At 39.3% G+C, this 22,351-nt stretch overlaps 1 protein-coding gene and 1 long non-coding RNA gene across 5 annotated transcripts in view; one reads left to right on the top strand and one right to left on the bottom strand.

The window, feature by feature from the left end:
• LOC132362749 (uncharacterized) overlaps positions 1-5,623 on the top strand; it is a 47,392-nt gene extending 41,769 nt beyond the window's left edge. For 2 of the 4 annotated variants that reach the window (XR_009502466.1, XR_009502469.1), the window contains 2 exons: positions 575-791; positions 1,661-5,623. This is a non-coding gene — a long non-coding RNA (uncharacterized LOC132362749). Of the gene's footprint in view, positions 1-574; positions 792-1,531; positions 1,567-1,660 lie in introns of all 4 variants that reach the window. The other 2 variants (XR_009502468.1, XR_009502467.1) reach the window with 2 other exon arrangements.
• A 13,075-nt stretch (positions 5,624-18,698) lies between these two features.
• LOC132362729 (ELKS/Rab6-interacting/CAST family member 1-like) overlaps positions 18,699-22,351 on the bottom strand; it is a 131,139-nt gene continuing 127,486 nt past the window's right edge. Inside the window, 2 exon segments of the mRNA XM_059917705.1 lie at positions 18,699-20,093; positions 20,883-21,016. Of these exon segments, the coding sequence (XP_059773688.1) occupies positions 20,020-20,093; positions 20,883-21,016 (208 nt within the window). The 3' untranslated portion in view covers positions 18,699-20,019.

Genomic DNA, 22,351 nt, shown 5'->3' on the forward strand with positions numbered 1-22,351 from the left:
TCGGGGATGGCTGCCATGGCTGATGATGGCTTGATGGCTGCAACACTCTGTTGACTGATAGGGCAGGCGACATTCTTCATCCATACAGGTTCAAGTCTTCTTTCTTGCTCGATTTACTGGCTAGGGTTGGAGTGGGAGACTCTGTTCTTTGCAGATGTGAGGGACTCAGGGTCCTTCAACATTGTGGCGTCACCTTCCTCAGGTCCTCAGAGCCCCGGCGCTGGAAGAAGGGAGCTTGGAGAAGGCACGCACGCTCTTGGCCTCTTCTGCCCAGAGAGGACAGAGCCACTTCTGCGCATGGTCCACTGGTCAGGGCTCGTCCCAGGGCCCCACCCAGAGGCAAGGGGGCTGTCGAAGGGAATCTGGATGCAGCAAAGAGAAAGGGCCAATGGGTATTGATTAACAACTAGCCAAGGTCCTACCTACCTACCAATTCACTGTCAGATCTTTAGAATACAAAGGGTTACATTCCTGCAATCCTCCTCTAATTCGAGACAATTCTCCATTCATATTCTCTTTTGCTTAGAGCAACCTTGAGCTGGGTCTTCCCAGGCTCTTCTTTCTACCCCTACAGGCTGTGGTCTCCTCGGAAGCTTTGGTGGGATGCAGGCAGCATCTGGGAGAAGGCGCCTCGGAACTCACGTGCCCGCGTTGCCCAGGACCCCAATTCCTTCCACCTCTCGGATGCTGCTTTCTTTTCCCAGGGACAGAGCCAAGCTGTAATTGACTCCTTGGGTATTTCAAAGTCCCTGATCCCAAGACTGAAGGATGACTGCCTGCTGTTGTGAAAGGTTACCAAATTATCAGGACCTCTGATTGGGAGGGACAGTGGGAAGAGGGGAGGTGGTGTCAGGGGAAAGGCACTGACATTTCAAACTCAGCTGGCGACTCCAGCCCTTGGTAATGGCTTTAGTAACTTCCCAGCTGATCCCTGTGATTGAGCATCAGGACCATTGAATGCTAATTGAGTTGAAAAGCTTCCCCCTCATGTGCTAAAACTCTCAGGCAGTAAAAGGCTTCTGACCATGTCTGGAGTTGCGTGCTGGGGACAATGTGGTGGGTTGCCTCTGTCTACGCTTAACTGCTGTTCGTCTTCCCGGCTTGACGGGGTAGGGTTGCTGTACATACACAGACTTTAAAATTATTTTTAAATTATTTTTTTAAACTGAAGAATGGTTGATTTACATTGTTGGTGGTTTCCGGTGTACAGCAAAGTGATTCAGTTATGCATACACACATACATACGTATACATACATACATACATATATATTCTTTTCCAGATTCTTTTTCATTATCGTTTATTGCAAGATATTGAGTAATATTGAGCACAGTAATACTGTGCTCTACAGTAGGACCCTGTTGTTCATCTATTTTACATATATCATATATCTGTGTGTCTCTGTTAATCCCACACTCCTAATTTATCCCTCCCCTCACCCTTTCCCCTTCGGTAACCGAAATTTTGTTTTCTGTGTCTGTGGGTCTATTTCTCAAACAGACTTTTTTTTTCTTTTTTTTTTTTTTAAGCAGATTGCACCTTGCTGTGGCTGGATCAATACTCTGGAGTAAGCTGTTTGCCCTCAAAACTGCTGGGGCCGCAACCATGGAGCTGCAGGATCCCAACGGGGTCCTGACGTCCATCTGCTCTGTTTTTTTCAGGTGCGCTGAATCGACAGTCCTGAGTTTTGAAGTTTTCCTGGAGGGGACGTGAGGGGATTTCTCCAGGATCGATGGAACTCCTTTTGTGGTGCTTCAGTGCTTCCACCATGAAGCGCTCATTTCCCTATGCACGTCCCCCCGCCCCACCCCACTGTTTCCTTTACTCTCTCTCCTCCCACCCCCAATTCCCAGAAGAAGATCTAGGAATCAGGTCCAAACATAAGATCTTTGGAGAATCCTTGCGTCTGTTTTTTTAAATTTTTATTGGAGTATAGTTGATTTACAATGTTGTATTAGTTCCGGGTGTACAGCAAAGTGAAGCAGTTATACATATACATATAATCCACTCTTTTTTAGACTCTTTTCCCATACAAGTCATTACAGAGTACTGAGTAGAGTTCCCTGTGCTATACAGTAGGTCCTGATTAGTCATCTAGTTTATAGGTAGTGTTGTGTATATGTCAATCCCAATCTCCCAATTTATCCCTCTCCCCTCCCCACTTTCCCCCCCTGGTAACCATAAGTTTGTTTCCTACACCTGTGACTCTATTTCGAATCCTTGTGTTTTACTCTCGTCCTGAAACTAGATAAAGCCTAGTCATCAATCAACAGGTGAGGAAGTAGAGCCAGGCATTGGTTGAGTGTTGATGTTTCTGGTACAAGCTGACTCTCCGCTCATCATCCCACACCTTCATCAGCCATCATCATGCTGTCTGTCACCTCCTCTTCTCTGAAGAAGGCCCGGGCCATCTTTTGAAAATACAAAGTCCAGCATTGAGACCCTCCCAACTGAGAGAGCAGGAAGGGCCAGGGCTGCTGAGGTGCTCCCTGAACCCCACTCAGGGGATCTGTGTTGTTCCCACCTGGGTGTATTGTGTGGACCCCTAAAATTCCTCCAAACCTCTGCCTCTGCGCTTCCAGATTGCCCCTGAAAGAAATGAACAATAATCATAATACCCACCACGTACTGACCGCTGGTCTCTTGAGGGCTGCCTTGCCATTGGACAACATTTGTTGAGCTCCTACTGTTTGCCAGACAGCGGGTACATGCTTTATGTGTGTTTAGCCCTTCTGACAACACTGTGATTTAGGACCTGTTAATATGTCGATTTTGCTGAAATGGAAACTGAGGTTCAGAGTGGTTAAATAACAAGGAAAAGTCCATGTTTTTACCCCCTACACTAATATATATGTATATTTGTGTATATATATTCTATATATGTATATTTAACATGTATATGATGTTGACTGAAAAAAATGCACAACCTCAAAGTTGAGAAATATGTTTTATTGGGTGGGCAAAACTGAGGACTTAAGCCTGGGACACAGCCTCTCAGCTCTCTCTGAGGGACTGATCCAAAAAGGAGAGGGAGGAGCCATCAACTATAGGAGTTTTTGCAACAAAGACCAGGTAATCGGAACATGGAAAGATTCCTGTTAATTAAAGAAAACCAGACATCTCGAGTTAATGAATTTTTAGTGTTTTTCTGTGTATGGGAAGATGCAAAAGTCTGGGCTCACTGAAATCCTTCCTTTGATATGCACCTCAGCTGTGTGGGCCAGTATCCTGTGCTTTCTCATCCTGAGTTCCCTCGGGGTGCACCATCAGGGGAGGCTGTGGCAGTTGACTGCTAGATGGTGGGCATCCTGTTTCCATCCTGAGTTTCCTCAGGGTTCACTCTTGGGGCGGCTATAATGTGATGGCTTGATGGCTGCAACATCCTTTGTTTACTGATATGGCAGGCAACATTTTTTCATTGACAATTATATATATACAATCGACACTGTTCGTGTTACATATATTATCTATTTTACGTGCTACGTGTTTTTTAGACTCTTTGCAAAAAACCTTGCAAGGTAGGTGTTATTCTTTACATTTTGTGAAAAAGAAATTAAAGCCTCTAACAGGCTGAGAAATTTGTCATGTCACTACATCACGATTAACAAGTCAGTGAACAAGATTTTGAATCCAAGTAATCCTTTTGTGAAAACAAAACCCCCCCAAAAACAAAGAAACTATGTTCTTTCCATGCTCCAAAATATATTTTGGTCAAGTGACTTAAGAAACTCTCCCTTAAGCTTGTCTAAAGCAGAAAATAAGACAACAGTGCTTGACTGGAAATTATCAAAAGGCAGGATCAAGCAGGAATAATGAAAGGGAGCCTGAGGTTTCGGGGGATGAACCCACTGGCTAAATAGGCCCCTGGAAACAGAAACCCACTTTTTTTTTTTTTAATTCATTTGTATATTTGTTTATTGACTGTTTTCCTCCAATAGAATGTAATCTTTTTTTTTTTTTTTAACATCTTTATTGGAGTATAATTGCTTTACAATGGTGTTAGTTTCTGCTTTATAACAAAGTGAATCAGCTATACATATACATATATCCCCATATCTCCTCCCTCTTGCTAGCTCATGATTTAGGACCCACGCACAGGAGAATTCAGGCTGCATTAATAGAAAAATATGACTTGCAGCCCTGGAGATGTGGCTTCAGAGGAAATGATGACTTAATGCTTGTGATCTGTAAGAATGTTAGTGTTTTGGGTCAAATAACCTATGCATTTTCTCAAGGGAGGTAGGTTTGGGGAAAAAAGGCAATAATTAAACTGAACATACCAACAAGGAAAAAATAATTTAACTGTTATGATGACTCATGTAGTTGGCAGCTTCAGGTAATGAGGTGCTCTGGATTAATTTTCCTGAGAGCAGAAACATATCCCTTTAAATGATGAAGCATGTTATCTTCATCAATCTTTGAAGAAAATATTTCCAAGGTACATTTTATATTCTCTTTTGTCAGTAGTATTCTTGACAATTTTTAGGACTAGAGACATAGTTTTGTTTTTGTTTTTAAAGAGTTTAAAGAACGATTTGATCTTTGAAAATCATGTTACATCGTTGGTCCCCAGTGTTTTCATCTACAGTATGTGAACTTTGGGTTAGATGATCATCAAGGTTCCTTCCATCTCTAATATTCTCTAAGTAAAGGGCTCTTGTGCACAATAAAATTTAAAACATAAGAATCATCGAGGGGGCTTGTTAAAAATGCAGATTCTTAGGTATCATTGTTGGAGGTTCTGATTCAGTTGGTTTGAGTGAGGCAAGAGAACCTGTATCATAAATGGGTGCATACCCATGGCCATTTTGATGACCTCATTTTGAGAAACTGATTCTCTTTCCAGCCTCAGATAACAGATGTCATAACCATTTTTGGCCACCAGGGTACCGTTGCTGCCCTGCCCTCAGTGGTGTGAAGTTGTAAGGGGCTGACCAGACCCAGAGGCCTGTGCTTTGATAGTTTGCTTCTGATCCCATCCTCAGTATTAACTGTCACTTAGTTAATGTAGCTGCTGAGGAAAACCAGATAATCGAGCTGCAAATTAGGTGCCCTGCATTTGTACCTATGAGTCATTAAGTTTTCATCTCAGGCTGGGTAGGGGCGAGGGGAGGACTTCCATTTTCTCCTGTAGTCTAAAGTGCATAAATGAGCCACGGCTATCTTAGACCCTGTTTGGAGGTCTCTTACTCTTCGTTCGTGTTCTTTCTCATCCTAAGAGTCAAGTTTCTGGAAGGGCGACATCAGGAGAAGTGGCAGATTTCTGTGTAAATATGTTAACATTTCACAGTGAGGTTTGGGGTCAGGGCTGTCCCTGACTTCTCTTTTAAATTTCTTTATTTTTTAAACAGTTGTATTGATGTATAATTCACATGCCATACAATTGACTCTTTTGAAGTATATGCAATTCAGTGGTTTTTAGTAAAATCTGTGAATTTATAGAGTTGTATGCACCTATCATGTAATCTAATTTTTGAACATTTCCATCACCCTCCAAAAGAAACCTTGTGCCTATTTGGAATCACTCTCATTCCCACCCCCAGACCCATTCAACCGATAATTTACTTCTTACCTCTATAGATTTGCCTTTTGTAGACATTTCATATAAATGGGCTCATACCGTATGTGGTCTCTTGTGTCTAGCTTCTTTTATCTAGCGTAATGTTTTTGAGGTTATGCAGTAGCATGTATCATATTGCCAAAGAATATTCTATAGTATGGATATACTACATTTTATTTATCCATCCACCAATTAATGGACGTTTGGTTTGTTTCCACGTTTTCGCCGCTCTGGCTGATGTGTGCATGTAGTTTTAATTTCACTTGGGTGGTTACCTAGGGGTAATTACCTGGGTCATATGATGAATCAGTGTTTCAAAGTAGCAGTTTCGAATTTGACAATTCCACCAGCAATGCATGAGGGTTCCAGTTTCTCCATATCCTTGCCAACACTTGTTATTATTGGATACAAGTCCTTTATTGGATATATGATTTTCAAATATTTTTTCCTAGTTCATGGCACGTCTTTACTTTTTTAATGGTGTCTTTTGAAATGCATCATTTTTTATCTGAATGAAGCCCAGCTTATTTTTTTCTTTTATCAATATACTTTTTGGTGTCATAGCTAAGAAATCTTCGCCTGACCCAACATCAGTGTCTTGATGCTTACCTAAAATCTTGTAGGCTTTGTTCAATAGGAAGTGACCAGTGACACCTACTATTTAGTGCCTTGTTTAACGAGATGAAAGATGAATATGCACGTTGTGGCCTGAACCTACTCTAATGAAAGCTTGCCGACAGTTTTCCTAAGGTCGTGAAGGTGCCGCAGCCAGACTGGACTCCTCCATCACCATGCCATGGCCTTCTGAGCATCTCTTCCTCATCTTAGTGCCTGCCAGCAGCAGAGGAAGGAGAACATAGGTCTTTCATGTACCTTTTTGTACTATGAGGTAGCACTGTGCCCTCCTTACTTTTTCAGAGCCTTAGGTAGAGGACCCTACCCTGAGGTGCCACAGCTGGAGGAACACAGCCCTTCTCTTTCTATAGGTTTTAGAGTGAGATATCGGGACAGTAGCTCACTCTCAGGCAACGAAAAAACCAAACAAAAAACCACCCACTACCTTGACTAATATAGTGGCCCATGTAAATAAAAGGGATGAACCCAAGTTCACCCAGGTAGAAAGTAGTACAATGAGAACTGGAACTTAAGGCCTCATGACTCATTCAGCTGTGAACACTGACCCAGAACTGGGGTCCGCAAACTCTGGCCCACTGATCAGATCTCGCTTGACTCCTGGTTTTGTACATAACGTTTTGCTTGAACACAGCCGCACCCATTCATTAACGTATTGTGCATGGCTGTTTCTGTGCTACAGCAGCAGATGGGCAGTTGCAGCAGAGACATATGGTACACAAAATCCAAAATGTTTACTATCTGACCCTTTACAGAAAAGATCTGCTGACCCTTGCTCTAGGATGCCATCTGATTTCTGATAGCACCGAGGAGAATAATTCATGCACATTGGGTTAGATTGTTCATCTCATGTCCTCCTTAGGTCAAAGATCTCTTAAATGCTCACCCTTGCCATAGCCAACTTGGGGAGCATTTTCTAAGGATGCAGAAATATTTCTTGCCAGGTCTTTCCAATCCACACTGCTCCCTGACTATCGTTCTTAAAACCTATTTTTAAAAAAATTTTTATTGGAGTATAGTTGATTTACAGTGTTGTGTTAGTTTCAGGTGTACAGCAAAATGAATCAGTTATACATATACATATATCCACTTTTATTTTTTTTTAGAGTCTTTTCCAAATAGGCCACTAGAGAGTATTGAGTGGAGTTCCCTGTGCTAATAAGAAGAGCAGGTTCTTATTAGTTATCTATTTTATGTATAGTAGTGTGTATATTTCAGTCCCAATCTCCCAATTTAGCCTCCCTGCCACAATCCCCTGGTAACCCTAAGTTTGTTTTCCACATCCGTGCCTCTACTTCTAAAACCTGTCTATTTTAACCAACTACCACTCATTGCTTACTGTCTCTGGCTTCATGTACTTGATAATAAATCTATTTCTTGTTCTATCCTGGATGACATGTTCCACGGACTGAGATAATATCTTATTCTACATAATTTGTCCTTGATATTGTCTATCTTGGCGTCTTCATCTATGTCCCAAAGAAGACAGTCACACTCTGTCTTCTGGTACTACTACTAATACCACATTTTATGGCATGAATTTGACCCAGTGCACTGAACTATCCCTTTAGAAGCTGTATGCAACCTGTCACTGGGTTTTAGCACAGAGGTAGAACTCAGATTAGTGTTCATATTTAAACAAATCTACTTGACCAGAAGCTTTTTGTCTCACCATTTATTTTATTACACAAGTAACTTCTGTCTTTGCATCTATGATGTAAATATTTTTAATTTCCTAAATTATCTGAAAAATTATTTAGACCTTCCATTTCAGTAGGCATTGGAATTGCTGTGTGATGACTATTTCATTATTTTATTTCCAAATGTTAAATTAGGCTTCAAGCTTTGGCCAAGAGTAGACAGAAAAGGGTTTAAAAAGAAAGGAAGAGTGGGAGAGACTTCTGATGCGATGGAGACTTAATCAAGGTTTGATTTTGAATCAATAATTTATAATAAAGGTTTGATTTTGAATCAATAATTTATGTCATTGCAAAATAACTCCCTGGTAAAATTCCATTCTTTGGTCATCATTAAGTACAGAAATTAACAATCAGAATATGCAGTGCTCTTCTTCATTTTCTAAAAACAAACCTATATCTAGATGAGAGGAGAATTCATTTCATAACTCAGGCTCTGGGCTTACGACTCCAAGTCCTGTCTTCTTTCAACCATGCCTGCTAAGTTTCTGTCTAACCTCTTGAGCATGAGGTAATGGCTTCAGCTTTCATCCTCTTCCTCAGTATATAGCTTGGTGACTAAGAGTAAAGGATCTAAAACTTGAGAACTTGGGTTCAAATCTTGACTCTAAAATTTACTTGTTGAGTACTCTTGAGCGTGTTATCTGTTTTTGCCTCAGTTTTCTCATCTATAAAATACAGATAACATTACTCCTCTCAGGGAGTTGCTATGAGGGTTAAAAGAGAAAATTCATACAATGCAAGAATTTATCAGTTCTTGGAACACAATAAATACCGAAAAAAAATGTTAGCCATTATCAAGGGCCCCTCATTTTATGGATAATATAGATTAGTTTATATAGGTCTAATATTTACATATACATAAACATTTTGTACCTATATGTGTGTATACGTTCTTCTTAGAAATTGAGCAGTCAACATTCACATCTAAATATGTGCTCTGTGAAATGCAGATCTCCTGTGTACAGACACAGTGCTATAGTCATCTATTGCTACATAATAAAGAAGTCCAAAGTTAGTGGTGAAATAAAAATTTTAATATGTGCCCAGATTCTGTGGGTCAGCAATTCAAACAACACACAGAGGAGATGGCTTGTCTCTACTCCATGACTGATGTCTGAAACCTCAGCTCATGAGGATTCAAATGGCTGGGGCTGGAATCATCTAGATAATTTTAATTCACACGTCTGGCCCTTGAGATGGGATGACTTGAAGACTGGGCCCAACAAGGACTGTTGACTGGAGTGCCTATAGATGGCTGCCCATGTGGCTTGGACTTCTCATAACGTGGTAGTTAAGATTCAAGATAGAGTATCCCAAGAATGAGTGTCCAGGGTTCAAGCATTCCACGAGAATCATGCAAAATCATGCATGACCTTTTATGACCTAGTCTTAGATGTTACATAGCATCACTTTCATTATATACTATTGCAGGCGTTGGAGATCTTTTTCCATAAAGTGTCAGACAGTCAATATTTTAGGCTTTACAAGCCATACAGTCTCTTTTGCAACTACTTAGCTCTGCTGCTGTGATGTGAAAACAGACACAAACAATACATATACTAAGGAACATGGCTGTGTTCCAATAAAACTTCATTTATAAAAGCCGGTAGAGGCCTAGATTTGGCCCACCAGCCATAATTTACTGACCCCTGCTCTATTGTTTGAAGGCATGGAAAGCCTGTCCAAATTCAAGGGAAAAATGCCCACATCTGGATGCGAAGAACGGCAACGAATCTGAGACCCTGTATTAAAACCACTACATATGGGATATTTATAAGAGGATCTGTCTGCATACCTTGATTCTCCCATGTATGTTGGATATGAGGTATTGGGACATCCTTACATCTCTGTAAGCCTGGGTCAAGGTCAAAGTTGGAATCTGAACTTAATGACCTTGATTTCTGGAATAATTGGTAACTCTAATTATGATTTCCTTACACTCCTTACCCCAATAAATATACCACAAAAGATAGATTTCAAGTAAACAATTGCTTTATGGCAGATTTTTATTGTCTCCATTGACTGAATTATTCCATTTTGGTTGGAAAGCATGGGTTTTGTTTCTTTCCTAAAGAGGTCTGCAACTTTTCAGATGTGGCATTTCATTCTACTGAGAGGATGATGTAGGTTTTTATAAACGGAAAAAGCAGGGCAGGCTGAGTTCACTCAGATCATACTAATGCTTACAGGAATAACCGAAACTGGAACACAGGCTTCCAGGTTTTCCTGTCCTGTGCTCTTTGCGGTAGGTGCCATTGTCTGCTGGGCCTGGCAGTAATAATTTTTGACCTTTACCTCTCTACGCTATTGTGAAGCGGTTTTGGGTTTTGTTAGCTTTCTTATGAGTTTGTACTAAATTGTGTCCATAAAATAGGCTGAATTCCTCAGGGAAGGTTGATAGCTGTTACTGTGTTATCACTTAAAATGTTGTGTTGGTTACCTTTTGTTCTTTTCTTTTCTCCAGCTGTCTCCTGAACTTAAAAGTTATATTATCCTAAATGAAAGATGTGCATCTGGTGGAAAACACTAATTTAAGGGATGAAAATTCCTGATGATTGCTTCAGTCAATCCTTAATACACACTGAGCTTCATTAGTAAATAGACAACTCTCAGACCTTTCCCTTGGAAGAGGTCGCATAATCAGGCTTTGTGTTGATTTTGCATTCTGTTCGTTAGAGACAGAACAAATTAGAATAATTGGCTGGTACAGGGAAAGCACAAAGAACTTTCTTCTATTTTTGTGATGCATCCCGTAATAAGGGTTGAAAATGAGACTAGAGGTAAGAACGTGAAACTCAGAAGAGCAAAGGAGAGAGGATATTGTTTCTTTGAAAATATTCTTTCAGTGTTGGCCCAGAAGAAATAGGAAGCTGAGGAAATTTTTTTTTTGTAAATGATGATTTTTGTGTTAATGATGTGAATTCCACAATTAGTAAGAATCAGGAAGCAAGCATCCTTTTCCACCAAGGACTTGGGAGCAAATGAAACCATAAATACTCCCCCGCTCTTGGAAACCCTTTTGGAGCAGTAATCAGAGAAGGGTAAAGGCAAAGCCTCAGGGCAAAGGTGTTCAGAGCAAAGGGATAGGAGGAGAACAAAAGGAAAGTGGATATTTTTAGAGCTGTCATTTTGAAATTTACCTGCTTCTGATTCAGTGCTGCTTTGCTACCGTGTTGGTCCAGTGGAAATCCTCAAAGCAGGAGCAGCCGTATTTTAAAATAATAAGGTTAGAGCAAGTGACTTTAATCCAGGTCTCTTTAGCTCAAGAGCACAGAGGAGAGCGTGAGGAAAGGGTGAGGCCACAAGGAATTGTTCACTGGGTAAATTTTCCCCAAACCTCCCTAACTGGGAGAAATTGACCACCGGATTATGTGCCTTGAAGGAAAGCAAAAATGTTGAAAGCAAAGAGTGTGGAGCTTGTTTAGAAAGCAAGCTCTATCATTTGGTCACCTGCTGATAATAGCATTGGCTGAGACCTGACCATTTACAATGAAGGCACTTCTGTAGGTAATAAGTTCCAGGAGGGCCAGAACTGAGTATGTCTGTTTCAGCATTTAGCATGGTTTAGCATCTTAGAGCCCGGTACATTATTGGCATATAGTAGACTTAAAAATGAGTATTTGTGGATTGTCTGAATGAGTGGATGTGTGTGTGATTCATATCCTATTTGCAGGTCCTATGCCCTACAGTGGGTTTTCAGTGTCAGATTGTGAAAGTATTTATGCCGGGGATTGGCATTGTTCCCTATCTAATCGATAAAGATTACACATCAAAGGACGTTACACTGACAGCCCAAAAGCCTCATAGGAATTACTTAACAAAAAAATAAAATTGGATTCTGTGTAATTTCTAATTTATAAGCTGGCCAGAACACTGGTATTTCAGCCAGTCCTCTGGTAGTTCCAATGATGTCCCCATGATCACCCAGGCATAATCAGAATGGCTTTAGGATTTGGGAGCCAAAATGTTCCTCAGTATTTACTGCTTTGCTAGTCCATTTAAGAAAATGGACTATTGAAAAAACAGCTTCAGACACAATATGGCATTTTATGATTTAGCACGAAATCTGAGAAATATAGAGGTAATCTGAAGCCTGCAATGGTAAAGTTCCCTCTGCTATTGAAGTTATTGTCTTTAAACAATGATTCTACATCAGTAATGCTATATATATATATATTCAGGTTTATTTCCTCTTCTCTCTAAGCAAGTAATTGGTTGGTTGGTATGAGAGATGGTGTGGCTTCCAAAGGTGAAAAGTATTATTTTGTTGTAATTTCCGGCTACCTAAGGATGGGAGAGGCCCAGGACACTGCAGTCAGTATATTATGTGGAGCAGGTTATATTGTGGTTTATTTATGAACTTTTACATGTTTATTTTCTATGCAAGTTTGTGTGCTCCTTTCTGAGTTTTGGTAGATAAGTGTTTTGTAACTTTGGAATACTTGGAGTTTTATATATATATATATATATATATATATATATATATATATATATATATATATATATATATAACTTTCATATATATATATTTTAACGTAGTAGTTAAAGCCGTGGAGAGAGTACTAGTCTACGTAGGTTCAAATTCTGGCTTTACCCTATGACTTCCCTGTGGCTTCCTCTGCTCACCTATTAAAAAGGAGTATAAGACGACTGCTGTGGTGAGTTATATACTAAGTGCTATTTAAGCATTTGCTATAATGATTATGTATACTCGAAGGCAAGGAACTTGCCCCTTGATCGTCTCTGTATTCCTAGTGCTTAAGAATTCCTAGTGCTTTTCTAGTGCATTGTCTTAGGATAGAGATAGCTCAGTATAGTTCTTCTCACTATAAAGTACTGTTACGTTGAAAGTGTTTGCTTGTGTACTAATAATCTATGAGATATCTGCTGAGGACAAGGAAAGGAATAGTTTTAAAACTGCAATGGATAACAAAAGATTGTATGATGTAATGCCTTTATTATGTAATGATAAAACTAACAAATGATCATGGTAGAAAATTTGAAAAATTCCTAGACAAAATAGAGATCAACAAAATTTGCAGTAACTTTCAGAGTGTAGAGTTGTCCATGAATATTAGTGCTTTCACATTTTCCAGGACTTCAAGTAGACTCTGCTTCTTAAGAGTCTATTCATGAGATTTTATTTTAATGATGTTTTCATCATGGGGGGACACACACACACAAATCTGTTAAAAAAAAAAAAAAGAAAGAAACACATGTAAATCACTGATGTTTCAGATAGCCACATGAAATAAGGTGAGAAAGGTCAACAAGCTGAAAGAATGTGGAGTAGCATCTCCTTAATCGCTTACATAATTCTGATAATTACCTCTTTGTGGATAAAGTAATTAATGGGGAATCTAATTCAAGAAAAACGTATGAACTTCAAGCCTTCTTGAAGCCAAGTATTTCTTTCCACAAAAGGTTACTTTCCACGGCCATGCTTCCTTATCACCCGACAGGGAAAGAGTGTTGTATGGCAAAGGATCGTCCCGAAGGAGGGTGCTTCCCACGCTGATTGTCATCAGTGACTTCGGAATTACTGTTGCTGTATTACCAAAATCTTAAACTAGGATATTTTTGACAAATGCGGTTCTTAGTTAATTTTTAGAGCTACACACTGTCAGATGGCTCTGAAATAACAATTGTCTGGCTATTCTTCAGGGTGATCGCAATACGGTAATGACCTTGACGTATCACTGAAAAGCAGGAAGGTGTGAGCCTTCCTTTGGTTCCAGAGTGAAATGCGAGCTGGAGTTGGAGTTGGAAAAGAGGCCGACAACCAAGTGATAGAGAAGGAAATGTGAGGTCATTAGTGAAAAAGCAGGTTTAAGTTAAGGTGAAAAGGCATGAGGAAATGGTCAACCGTTACAGTATTACAAAGATCATCACGAAGCGTATCCATGAATGTGGTTTGTATTGCAATCTGCTGAAAAAGAGACAAATATCCTGGCCTGGCCTTCATGGAGATTATATTTTATTGATTCTGATGATAGATTATTGTTGAAGAGGGCCTCCTATAATGCTGTTCAGAATGCATGTAAAGGCAGCAAGATAATTTTTTTTTCTTTATGTATGTGTTTCTCATTCCTACTCACTTCTTAGGGGAAGAGAAAATCACAAAAAACCAAAAATGTCAAATCTCAGCTATTCATTTGCAAAATAATTATTTTCCCAAATTCCAAGGGAGGCAGTAGGTTAACCGTTAAGATTTGTAAGGCTCAAAAAGCTAGATTTTTACAAAGTGTAGCCAAATTTTATTCCATAGGTAATAGCTTTGGAAAGAATATGTGATGATGCAAAGTTGGAAAAAGCTGGGTTTTCTTCCGTAAATGACTTCACTGTGTCGGGAGAAGAGGCAGAGAAGAAATCAAAGTAAGTAAACATGGGGTGAGTTTTTCTGATAGGGGACTCTAGTGCTTTAAAATAGACTACATAATCCTAGGGATAATCTGAGGGTAGAACAGACCAATGCCTTATTTCCAATCTGGTACCCTGGAAGAAAACAGTGTATTTCCTTTGAGGTCTTGAGAGGTTTTTCTTCTGCTTTGTTTTGTTTGGGGTTCATTTTGTAGTCAACCTTACTAAGGTATCATTTGCATACAACAAAATGCAGACATTTTTAGCTAACGGTTCAGTGACTTTTAATTAATGTATACATTTGTATAACTACCACCCCCATAAAGATAGATAACAATTCTAAAACCCGAGAAAGTTTCCTCCTAGGCTTTTGCAAAAGTATCCCCATCTCCCACCCCAAGGCAACCACTGATTTGTTTTTTATCTTTCGAGATGAATTTTGCCCAGTTTAGAATTTCATGTCAGTTGAATACTACAGTAGGTGCCCTTTTGATCTGGCTTCACCTGCTCAGCATATGGTTCTTGAGATTCATTCATGTTGGGAGGTTTTAAACCAGGACTTTAGCCTGGGTGGCTGATTTTGTCTGAAGGCACCTACAGGTACATCTGGGTCTCTGGCATTGTCACTGTCTGTTCTTGGCTCAGTATTTTCAACTTTACTAAGAAGCACAAGGTTGAAGTAAGGAAGATCATTGTCAGTATACTGGAGGTGAAGTGGGTTCTGTTATGTAATATTCTCAGCATAAATTGACCTGCTTGGAATCATTGTGTTGATAATCGACAAGGATACTCTTCCTCCAAAAACCTTGATACTATAAAACTTCTAAAGGACGCTGTCCTAGGACTCTTTTAGTTTTAATTTTTTGGGAAACATTTCTGGAAAATTCCAATGCTCACAACCTGAAAGAAGCAATTATTCACCTGAAGGCTAACTCTGCTCAAGTTGAGTTGTCCGACCTTTACATGCTGATAGAACCCAAATAGCCTTGCAAAACAATGCTCTCTTATTGGATATAAGCACATAGACTATTTAAGATGGACGTGTATATGCAGTAAAGTAAAAAAAACAAAGACTCTTTGAGTTTCCCTTGCAGGTTTTTAAAATTTTTTCATTTAAGTTTCTATAGCATATGCTAATAGTTGAGGGCAACCTCAGGTTAGTTTTAGGTCCACTCTTTACATCAATGTTGAAGTACTCCATACCCACCTTTTTTCTACCTTCCTTCTCTTCTTCCATCTTTCCTTTCTAACTTCTTATAATCCATTATACTTAATCCTGCATTTGTTGAGGTGGCAATTAGTGTAGGAAAATTGAAAGCAGTGTGAAATTTTGCTGTTCAGAATGCATGTTGACCAAATTCTATATTGAGAAAAGGTCTGAATTTACCCACAGGAACCCTTTCTCAGCGTCTTTGAATACAGGCCATAGAAACTGGGCTATAATATCCTGACAGGTATGTCGAATTCATAGCAATAGCCCTCAAAGAGCTTACCTAGCGTACGTAGATGCGTATGAATGCATTTAATGATTGCTTTATTGGCAGCAGTGCCAACATACACAGTCTATTTTGTTTTATATCATTATCATTACCTGCTGTTGACCACTGTATACATTGCTAATGGTGTGGTTCCTATGGCTTGTGAATTTCACGGCCAAATAATATGTAATTTATTGCACACTTTAGTGTAGAAGATGGAGACTCCATAAATTTTCGTGTGCTCTTTGCCCCTTTGGAATGTATTACACTGAGATCAGGCAAAGTAATAAATTTACTTCAAATGTGTGTGATAGCTAAACATCAGTTAGGACTGATGGGCAATATTTCTTCTTCCAGCAACATAACAGTTTTTAAAGACTAAGCCATTGAACGTGGAGTTACTGAACATGGGACTCAGTTCACTGGGATCCCTTCTCAGAAAAATAAAGGAAAACTTGAATTGGATATGTGTGGCTTATTCAAGTAGTAACTGATCAGCTACATCTTGGTGAACTTAATTTGTCACAATCGTTTGGTATTTTATTAACTCTCTTCCCCTTCTTCCCCGGACTCTCATGAGAATGGATTATGAGTATCTTAAAACATACTAAGTCGTCTTCCATCCCTGTTACTCTAACTACAAAAGCACACTTTCCTTATCCAACGTAACTTACTGTCTTTTAGAGTAGCTGTGGTTTTAATTCTCTACAGAATTCAAACCAGCAAGAGAAACATTTTCAAGGAGCCACCACATTGTAGAGCTTTAGAAAGAAGACTTTAGAATTAAGGGCAAATATATCATTTTATGGCTAAAGCACCTGAGGCGTAAAGTAGGAAGGTAACCATCGAGGTCAGGGAAAGGGGTTGAAGATGAGGTTTCAGGCTGAGAAAGAGTCTACAGGGACTCAATCTGAGCAGTTCAAAAACTGAAAGGAGACCACGAATGTTCTGGGAAGGCTGGCATCTGGCCTCAAGTGTGGGATTTCAGACAGGGAGTGGGCCCGGGGGGAACTGAGCTTCTGCAGTAGGCAGAGAAGTCCACCTCATCTCCAGAAAGTGCCACTGACATCAGGGAGTTGAGGGGAAAGAGCAATGAATTCCAGTCCACCTGAGAAAGCAGGCCAATCTGATTAACTCTGAATTTAGGCTTATTTCAGATACTTCTTGAGAAAGAACTTGGACAAGCGCAAGTCCCGAGCAGCCTCTTTAAATCCATGCCCGGTATTTTCTGGTGGAGCTGCTTAAACCCTCCAAGTGACTCCAGTGTTTTAATTTCTCTCTCTATTTAATTCCGACAGTTCTATGATTGATTATTTAATGGGCAAATAAGTAGGGTCACAAGAGAGTGTGAATGTATTTTACAGGATGAGGATGGGCGGAGTGGAGCAGTCTGGAATAGGACACCAATAAAAAGGGATCTAGGTAAATAAGAACGTCTATTAGAAAGGGAGAGGAATTCGCAAGGAAATTAGTGCCTGACACCAGGACATGGACATATGGTGAAGTTTGCGTGAGAGAAAGCAAGTATTAGAATTTGTCTTGCGAGCAACTATAAACACTTCCTGGAACAATCTAGGGTAGAAGGAAAAGGAAAGGAAGGTGGAAACAAAGGAGAAAGACAGCTAATGATGCTGGAGTCTCTCGCTGGGATTTGTGGTATCGCTTTTTGAAACTAAGTACAGAAAGTCAGAACTTGACTGATTGTTTCTTGAGCACGGTTTGTTTTCATTTTTGTTTTTTTCTTGCTGTCTCATCAGTTATTCCAGCCAGTGCTATGTCATTTTCAGTTTCAGTAAGCATGCCTGTCTTGTTTCCATTCGCATTATTCATGCAAATGTTGATTGAACTGATGACCCCGAGTTATCAAGGAAATATTAGATACACCAGTGGATACATTTCTTAATTTTAGAAAAAAATTACCGAGTGAAGGTTAAAATAACTCCTCTTAAATTTGTCATTTTAAAAAAACTTCTCCTAACATACAATACCTCATTGCCTAATAATGCCAGATAAATGAAGAGTTCCTATGTATTCATGAATGCAGGCGAGTCTGTCTATTTTTTGGCAGGTATGACCGTTACCGAGGGTAACGGCCTAGTTTGCTGGCCGTGTCCTGTCTCCTAGAAAGTGGTAGTTTCTGTTGTCTTTCAGTTGGTCCATTGGATATCAGAGGTGAATTTATAAAACTATACTTCCCTTTACACTTACTTTGTTTTGTTTTGTTTTACTTGAAGTATAGTTGATTGACAATGTTGTGTTTCAGGTGTACAGCCAAGTGATTCAGATATATGTATTTCTTTTTCAGATCCTTTTCCATTACAGGTTATTACAAGGTATTGAATATAGTTGCCTGCGCTATACAGTAGGACCTCGTAGTTTTATCTATTTTATATATAGTATACACTTACTCTGTGTGATCCAGGCTGGTCAGACCACATGATTCCTTTCACTTCTGATATAATTTTTCAGGTCCAACCTCAAATCTTTGATAAGAAGTTATTTTAAAATAAGTTTATTAGCATGTGTGTGCTCTAAATCCAACAGTAGTTATTAGAGATATGGTTTTGCACTAGGTATTCCTCTCTTTTTTGTTCTTGGCCAACCAATTGAAAATTAGCTTTTATTTTCTGGTTGGTTTGCTAGATGTTTATGACTATAATAAAAGTCTTAAATTTTGTCTCGTATCTTAAAACACAATCTGAATTAGCAATGGATATTGTGCTCTACATAGGGGCTGTGATATAAGTATAGTTTCCAACTTCAAAAACATAGAACCTAGAAGGGAACACACACAGACACATACGCAGCAATTATGGCAACTGCATTTGTTTACGAAGTGAAATAGTACTGAGATGGATAAAGTGCTAGCAAGCCTTGAACAGCCAAATCAGCTTCAAAAATAGATGTGCAGTTCTTTAAGAATATTTTTAACATTTTTCCAGCTACATGTAGAATATAACTTAGCATAAAAACGGTATGGGTTTTATTTTAAGTAATTCAGCATTTTGACATCCTCATAATGAAATTAAATCCAGGAGGAGGTTTCTCTCCATGATCTCTTGAAATGGTCCTTGATCATCCCCAATATTTCCCATCATCACAAAGGTGGTACCAAGGGCAGGAAACTCCAACATTATTAAAGTTTCATAAAGCAAAGTCAATTTTAAGAATAGAATGACCCCAAACTGATAAAGGTCTTGACAGATAATTTCAAGGGAAGCATAAATTATTTTCTGTTTGTCAGAGGGCAAAAATATTTAGGCTGAGTTAATGAATGGTAGAGTTTTTGAGTGGAGAGTGTCCTTAAAATATTATGTAGATCTGTACTGTCAACAGATGCTAGCCACGTGGCATTATTTATATTTAAACAAATTTAAAAATAAGATTAAAAATTCAGTTCCTCAGTTGCATTTGCCATATTTCAAAGATGTTTATTAGCTCCATGGAGCTATTGAGTACTGCATTGCACGGTACAGATATAGAATATTTTCATTATCACTGAAAATTCTATTGGGCAATACTAAAATTATACCCAGATATTCACAGAGAAGGCAACCAAGTCTCAAGGAAATAATATAACTTCCCCAAGGTCACACAGCTATGTTTTGAAAGAAAAACAAAATGACACAAAGGAAATAGTAACAGAGGCATTAAAGAAACCCAGTAAGTTTCTGGAGCAGTCAAAGTAGGGTTTAAAAGTGCATACTTAACTGTTAGCAGGGTTGAAGCTCTTGATGGCTGGTAAGATCTACCTGCCTGAATTTGGACATGAGCATTTTATGCAATGAATGAAAAGCAAAAAATCATTTCAGCGAATGGCTGCCAGCTCCATAGTTTTAGCCACTGCTGTGCTTCCAGATTATGCTTATCACTTTCATGTACAGGGCACCACTGTGAAATGTGATGGTTTATCTGACCCCAGAGAAATCAAGAAATCTTGTGGGGGTTATGGCTGTATTTGAAAAGGTTGATTTTTCAATGCATCATGCAGACTGGCCCTATTTTAAAAGGGATTCCTGCCATCAAATAATCAAAATGGAAACTCTCTTCTCACCTTTGCAAAAGTCAAAGATACTCCCTGCATTTTTATTATTTCGTTGAAATCCAAATATTATTTTTCCATTCTCTAACTTGTTTTCCTCACAGTGTGATCAATTATTGCCAAGGAAGGAAGGGTTAGATGTATCAATCAAAGTTTGCTAAAGGCCCCCTAGGTAACTGAACCCTCAGGAGAAACAATCGTCATGTCTTCTGTTTCCGTTGTTTCAATATCTTCGTAAAGAGTCATTTCAATATGTTTGGTTCTGTAGCAGAGGTTCTGTGAAGTGCTTCTGTTCCTCAGAGGTCCAGAAAGCCTGCGAGTCTGTGGGTAAAGGTGGGTAAGGAGAGAGAGGGAAGGAGGCTAGAGAGAGGGAAGGAGGCTAGAGAGAGGCTCAGTGCTGAGATAAGGACAGTGTTCTAAAGCCTCCTGGGAGTGAGGCTGGGGTGCACAAACACCCACGACTAATCCAGACAGAAACTGAATAATCAAGGGGACGAGCACTGTGAAGTCATGTGGTCACCTCTCCCTCTAGAAATACACATTGCCCTCAGTAAGCCTCCTCCCGCCCCAGAAGAGCATTAGGAAGGTCTGGAGAGGGGGAGTATTGGCAGAAATGGAAAAAGCAGGTTGAAGGAATTAGCCTGGAGCAGAGAGACCAAGAAACGCAAGCCAGCAGATGGAAGGCAGACTTTTCATGGAAGTCTCCAAGCCCAAGTCAAGTTCTGGGACCACCAAGAACAAGTCAAAGAGTGCTCATTTAACCCCTCTGGGCCCCCACGCGCGTGGAGGAAGACTGGACAGAGAGGGAGAAGGGGCCATTGAAGGTACAGTATTTACTATGGGATTTAACTCCTGAAAGGCCTCCCAGTAGCTTCAGATCTGCTCAAGAATCCTTCATGTCCTGCTGGTTCGCAGTGAGTGGCTCACAGCTTCAAGGCCTCCTCTGCCAGATGGAGAACTATTTCAAGCATCCTGCCTCTATTTTGTACTGTAGCAATGCAGACAGGAAACCTGACCCCATTTTCAGGTTCTAAAGAGCAATTCTAAGTACCTGAAAGACTGAGGAACATGGTGGCTTTTATTTAAGATGTGGAGAGAGCGAGCACATACCTGGACTTGGGCCTGCAGCAGCACCAAGGGTTCCCTTTATTTTCTCTCCCGTCTCTGTTTCTCCTTTTCCCTCCGCTGGATTAGCCACGGGGACTCCAAGTTCTTCATTCTGCGGTCCTGGTACCAAGATTCTCCTGGGAATTATAAAGTTATTCACCTTCTACATCGAGCACTTCTTATTTTTTCCCCAGCAACGTAAGTCAACCTTAAGAGGAGTCAGGGTGCTAGCTCTTAAAATATACTTTAGTCATCCCTTTGTACATTAAATGCTCTTTCTTGGAGACTGCTCCTGACATGGTGTTCACCGTGCTCTCAGCTGGCCCCCTGAAGTTCTGCCCTGCCTTCCCCACCAGGTACAGTTCAGGAGCTGCCTACCTCAGGGTGATAGGTTATCTTTTACATTTAGAGAATATAATTTGAATACATAAACTTCTCTGTGACCACAGCTTTATTTGCGACCCACAGGTTTTGTTATGGCATATTTTCATTATCATTCAATTAATAAAATTCTAATTCCCATTGCAACTTTATCTTTGACCTACATAATGATCAGAAGTATGTTTTTAATATCCAACTCTTTGGTAAAATATTGGTTATATATTTTTTAATTTCTTGCTTATTCGGAGTCTTGTTTTATAACCAGCATATAGTCAGTTTTATAAATGTGCCATGTGCACCTAAAAATTTCTGCGTAATATATATATTCCATCATTGTTGGTGCAGGGTTTTATGTAAATTTAGGCCAGAGTTTTTAATGATGGTATTCAGATCTTCTATCATCTGCTGATTTGTTGTTGTGGTTCTATGTTACTGATCTAGGTAATTTAGATTTTTCTATTTCGACTTAGTTTTTTGGAATTTCCCTTCATATACTGCATTGAAGTTTATTTTTTTATTTTATTTTTATTTTTATTTTTTTTAATGTCTGAAACATTTATATTAACATATTTCCATACATATTTCCATACAAGTACAAATATAAGATTTTTAGTAATTTCATGTAATGTCTGAAACATTTATATTAACATATTTCCATACATATTTCCATACAAATACAAATATGATTTTTACAAATTTCATGTAATGTCTGAAACATTTATATTAACATATTTCCATACATATTTCCATACAAATACAAATATAAGATTTTTAGAAATTTCATGTAATGTCTGAAACATTTATATTAACATATTTCCATACAAATAACCCAATGAAAGTTTAGTATTAGTTGTTTTGTTTGTTTTTTTATACTGCAGGTTCTTATTAGGCATCAGTTTTATACACATCAGTGTATACATGTCAATCCCAATCGCCCAATTCAGCACACCACCATCCCCACCCCACCGCAGTTTTCCCCCCTTGGTGTCCATATGTCCATTCTCTACATCTGTGTCTCAACTTCTGCCCTGCAAACTGGCTCATCTGTACCATTTTTCTAGGTTCCGCATACATGCATTAATATACGATAT

This window comes from Balaenoptera ricei, chromosome 3 (assembly GCF_028023285.1).
Source record: "Balaenoptera ricei isolate mBalRic1 chromosome 3, mBalRic1.hap2, whole genome shotgun sequence".
NCBI lineage: Eukaryota > Metazoa > Chordata > Mammalia > Artiodactyla > Balaenopteridae > Balaenoptera > Balaenoptera ricei.